This window comes from Petromyzon marinus (genome assembly GCF_048934315.1).
Source record: "Petromyzon marinus isolate PM22_M1 ecotype Great Lakes invasive population chromosome 70 unlocalized genomic scaffold, UKy_Petmar_22M1.pri1.0 chr70_unloc.2, whole genome shotgun sequence".
Lineage (NCBI taxonomy): Eukaryota > Metazoa > Chordata > Hyperoartia > Petromyzontiformes > Petromyzontidae > Petromyzon > Petromyzon marinus.
This window is the reverse complement of record NW_027422604.1, coordinates 212,610-218,600: the sequence shown is the minus strand read 5'-3', so window position 1 is coordinate 218,600 and position 5,991 is coordinate 212,610. Positions and strand designations below refer to the sequence as shown.

General features: G+C 59.0%; 1 protein-coding gene across 1 annotated transcript; it reads left to right on the top strand.

Annotated features, from left to right (window-relative positions):
- The first annotated feature begins 1,575 nt into the window (after nt 1-1,575).
- On the top strand, nt 1,576-3,991 carry LOC142908098 (mid1-interacting protein 1-B-like). Its single transcript, XM_076058307.1, has one exon. It carries the CDS (start codon nt 3,343-3,345, stop codon nt 3,976-3,978), a length of 636 nt encoding a protein of 211 aa, XP_075914422.1. The 5' UTR covers nt 1,576-3,342; the 3' UTR covers nt 3,979-3,991.
- Nucleotides 3,992-5,991: the final 2,000 nt, after the last annotated feature.

The window sequence follows — 5,991 nt, the reverse complement described above, 5'->3', positions numbered from 1 at the left end:
CATCACCACCACTAACATTACCACCACTACCATCTCCACCACTACTATCACCACTACTACTACCACCACTACCATCACCACAACTACTACCATCACCACTACCATCACCACTACCATCACCACCACCACTACCATCACCACCACTACTACCACCACTACCATCACCACCACTACCATCACCACCACTACTACCACCACTACCATCACCACCACTACCATCACCACCACTACCATCACCACCACTACTACCATCATTACTACCATCATTACTACCACCACTACTACCACCACTACCATCACCACCACTACTACCATCATTACTACCATCATTACTCCATCACCATAATCATCACCACTACCATCACCACCACTACCATCACCACCACTACCATCACCACTACCATCACCACAATCATCACCACTACCATCACCACCACTACCATCACCACCACTACCATCACCACTACCATCACCACCACCACTACCATCACCACTACCATCACCACCACTGCCATCACCACCACTACCATCACCACCACTACCACTACCATCACCACCACTACCATCACCACAATCATCACCACTACCATCACCACCACTACTAGTGTGCTGATCTTAAAGGTGCATTGAAAAAATTGATACTCCGACTGATGCTCCTGTTGTTTGTGGAGTGACTCATTCAGCCGGCTATGGCTCTAGGGTTTGGTGTTACATGTTATTTATGTAGTTTATTGTAAAAATTCGGTCACAGTCCCAATGATCACTGTTACGTTGCAATTATGGGTTTATTTTTTTGGTGATTTGGAAAAGTTTTTTGGGTTGGCCATGTTTGTTTTGTTGTAGTACGGAGTTAGACTGATGGCTTTAATCTTAGTTGTCTTGTGGTGGTTGTTGTTGTTGGACTTGCATTCCACTGGGAGTTTTTGCACAGAGCGTTGGTGTACGGTGTTTTCTTCAGGAATATTTTGATGGTTTTTTCCCTGGATTTTCTGTTTGCACAGTCACACAAAGTCACTTTAAGATGTTTTTCTTGTTCGCGTTTTTGTTTTATTGTTTGTTGCGCTTGCACTCGATTCAAGAGCCGAATGTCTCACAGAGCTATACCAACATAAATGTAACTTTGAACTATGAACTCACCACCATCACCACGTGACCGCGACCCGACACACGAAGATCTGGGCGGGGCTGTCTGAGGGGCGGGGCTGGGCTGTCTGAGGGGCGGGGCTGGGCTGTCTGAGGGACCGGGTTGGGCGTCCGAGGGGCGGGGCTGGGCGTCAGGGTTTCTAATTGGTTGGATAGGGGGAGGGGCGGGGCTGGGTGTGTGAGGGAGTTCGGGGCTGGGGGGCGGGGCTGTACGCGTGAGGGTGGCGCCGGGCTCGCGCGCGCACCGCTTGGCGTGCTTCCATTGGTCCGTCGCCGAGGGGTTCGTTGTGCCCCCTCCCCCCATAATCCGCAGCTCCACCAATGGGATGGCGCCTTCGCGCTGCGCCTTCCCCCCCTCCGACGTGTCAATGACCTCGAGTAGCCCCCCACCCTTGCCGGAAGCAACGGGGGGGGAAGAGCCCCACACCCCCCCACCGCACCCCGCCCTTCGTTGCCAGGGGCAACCGCGGGGGTATAAATAGCAGGGCGGTGGCTGTAGTCGGCCCATTAATAAGCGTGGACGGCGACTGTCAGTGGCGACTCGGACAGGCGACTGTCAGTGGCGACTGTCAGTGGCGACTCGTACAGGCGACTGTCAGTGGCGACTTCCGCACAGGCGACTGTCAGTGGCGACTTGTACAGGCGACTGTCAGTGGCGACTCGTACAGGCGACTGTCAGTGGCGACTCGTACAGGCGACTGTCAGTAGCGACTCGTACAGGCGACTGTCAGTGGCGACTCGTACAGGCGACTGTCAGTAGCGACTCGCACAGGCGACTGTCAGTGGCGACTTCCACAGGCGACTGTCAGTGGCGACTCGTACAGGCGACTGTCAGTGGCGACTCGTACAGGCGACTGTCAGTGGCGACTTCCGGAGGCGACTGTCAGTGGCGACTCGTACAGGCGACTGTCAGTGGCGACTCGTACAGGCGACTGTCAGTGGCGACTTCCGGAGGCGACTGTCAGTGGCGACTTCCGCAGGCGACTGTCAGTGGCGACTCGTACAGGCGACTGTCAGTGGCGACTCGTACAGGCGACTGTCAGTGGCGACTCGTACAGGCGACTCGTACAGGCGACTGTCAGTGGCGACTCGTACAGGCGACTCGTACAGGCGACTCGTACAGGCGACTCGTACAGGCGACTTCCACAGGCGACTCGTACAGGCGACTTCCGCAACAGTTGTGAGCAAGGCGACTGCGTGTGGAGTCTGGTTTACTCTCTCGCCAGCAGCAAAACCTGCGAGCAACTCCCGGACAACGAACTTCAGGCAACTTTCAAGACCGACTTCGCGTCCAAGCAACGCCCACCAAAGCGACTTCCGGGCAACTTTCAAAGCGACTCGTCCGCACAAAATCCCACCAAAGCGACTTTGTGGGGGCGACTTTGATTGGGCGACTCGTCCGCACGAAATCCCACCAAAGCGACTTGTGTGGGCGACTTTCAAGCGACTCATCCGCACGAAATCCCACCAAAGCGACTTGTGGGCAACTTTCAAAGCGACTCGTCGGCACGAAATCCCACCAAAGCGACTTGTGTGGGCGACTTTCAAAGCGACTCGTCCGCACGAAATCCCACCAAAGCGACTTGTGGACAACTTTCAAAGCGACTCGTCCGCACGAAATCCCACCAAAGCGACTTGTGTGGGCGACTTTCAAAGCGACTCATCCGCACGAAATCCCACCAAAGCGACTTGTGGGGGCGACTTGCAAGCGACTCGTCGGCACGAAATCCCACCCAAGCGACTTGTGGGGGCGACTTTCAAGCGACTCATCCGCACGAAATCCCACCAAAGCGACTTGTGGACGACTTTCAAAGCGACTCGTCGGCACGAAATCCCACCAAAGCGACTTGTGGACAACTTTCAAAGCGACTCGTCGGCACGAAATCCCACCCAAGCGACTTTGTGGGGGCGACTTTCAAGCGACTCGTCGGCACGAAATCCCACCAAAGCGACTTGTGGGGGCGACTTTGATTGGGCGACTCGTCGGCACGAAATCCCACCAAAGCGACTTGTGGGGGCGACTTTGATTGGGCGACTTCCCCCGCACCAACTCCCACCGGGGGCGACTTGCGGGCCACTCCCAAGCGGCGACTCCTCCTCGTGCTGCTGCTGCTGCTGCTGCCCACGGGGATCCCAGCGACTTCGACGCAACTTTCTGGGAGCGGCGGTGTCGGTGGTGTCGTCGGCAACTGATCCGAGATGCACAGGCGACAGTCTCTGTTCGAGGCCATGGAGCGCTTCGTGTCGGCCGTGGGCGAGATGGACGGCACTGTGATGGTGCCCAGCCTGCTGCGCGACCTCCCGGCGCGGCACGCGAGCGACTCCGCCACCTCGTCGTTGTCGACAGACGAGCGCGACTTGTTCGCCCTGTACGCCCAGCTCAAGAGCGTTCGCTCTCAGATCGAGTGGGGGGCGCTGCCGCCCTCGGCGGGCACCGGCGGCGCGTCGGGTGGCGGAGGGCATCGCGACAAGAAGAAGAGGCAGCAGCAGCAGAAACGCCAACAACAACAACAGGTCGTCAACAACAACAACAACAATGTCGTCGTTGCTGTAAATCAGCAGCAGCAGCAGAATGGAGGCTCCAGTGTGGGAGGATTGCCATTGAAGACGACTCTGGACGTGCTCATGGCGCAGGAGATTGATGGTGGTGGTGATGGTGGTGATGATGATGATGAGGTTGATGATGATGGTGGTGATGATGATGATGTGGAACAGAGGTTCCGCCTGCACGTGACCGGCCTGCACGTGGCCCTGCACGAGATGACGCAGCTGGCGCGCGCACTCACGCGCAGGTACAAGCAGGAGGTGAACCTGGGCAGCGTGGGGGCCATGTAGGGGGGTGGGGTCAGTGGGGGGCATGGGGGGGGCGGGGTCAGTGGGGGCCATGGGGGAGGCTGGGTCAGTGGGGGGCATGGGGCGGGGTCAGTGGGGGGTCAATGGGGGGTCAGTGGGGGGCATGGGGGGGTCAGTGGTGTGTGTCGGGGGTTCACGCAGCCCCCGCCGTGTGTGGGTCGAGGCGCTGTCTCCCCTCGCCTGCTCATGGACCCCCCCCCCCCATGGCCAACATCGCCCCCCCAAGAATGACGACTTCACCACCACCCCCACACATCCACCACCACCACCCCCACACATCCACCACCACCCTCACATCCACCACCACCACCCTCACATCCACCACCACCCTCACATCCACCACCACCCTCACACATCCACCACCACCACCCTCACACATCCACCACCACCACCCTCACATCCACCACCACCCTCACACATCCACCACCACCCTCACACATCCACCACCACCCTCACACATCCACCACCACCCTCACACATCCACCACCACCACCCTCACATCCACCACCACCACCCCCACACATCCACCACCACCACCCTCACATCCACCACCACCACCACACATCCACCACCACCCTCACACATCCACCACCACCACCCTCACATCCACCACCACCCTCACACATCCACCACCACCACCCTCACATCCACCACCACCACCCCCACACATCCACCACCACCACCCTCACATCCACCACCACCACCACACATCCACCACCACCACCACCCTCACACATCCTCCACCACCACCCTCACACATCCACCACCACCCCCACACATCCACCACCACCCCCACACATCCACCACCACCACCACCCTCACACATCCACCACCACCCTCACACATCCACCACCACCCCCACACATCCACCACCACCCTCACACATCCACCACCACCACCACACATCCACCACCACCCCCACACATCCACCACCACCACCCTCACACATCCTCCACCACCACCCTCACACATCCACCACCACCCCCACACATCCACCACCACCCCCACACATCCACCACCACCACCACCCTCACACATCCACCACCACCCTCACACATCCACCACCACCCCCACACATCCACCACCACCCTCACACATCCACCACCACCACCACACATCCACCACCACCACCACCCCCACACATCCACCACCACCACCCTCACACATCCACCACCACCCTCACACATCCACCACCACCCTCACACATCCACCACCACCCTCACACATCCACCACCACCACCCTCACACATCCACCACCACCTTCACACATCCACCACCACCCTCACACATCCACCACCACCACCCCCACACATCCACCACCACCACCCTCACACATCCACCACCACCACCCTCACACATCCACCACCACCACCCTCACACATCCACCACCACCACCCTCACACATCCACCACCACCACCCTCACACATCCACCACCACCACCCTCACACATCCACCACCACCACCCTCACATCCACCACCACCACCCCCACACATCCACCACCACCACCCTCACATCCACCACCACCACCACACATCCACCACCACCACCCTCACACATCCACCACCACCACCCTCACACATCCACCACCACCACCCTCACACATCCACCACCACCACCCTCACACATCCACCACCACCACCTTCACACATCCACCACCCTCACACATCCACCACCACCACCTTCACACATCCACCACCCTCACACATCCACCACCACCACCCTCACATCCACCACCACCACCCTCACACATCCACCACCACCACCTTCACACATCCACCACCACCCCCACATATCCACCACCACCACCCCCACACATCCACCACCACCCCCACACATCCACCACCACCACCCCCACACATCCACCACCACCACCCTCACACATCCACCACCACCCTCACACATCCACCACCACCACCCCCACACATCCACCACCACCCCCACACATCCACCACCACCCCCACACATCCACCACCACCACCCCCACACATCCACC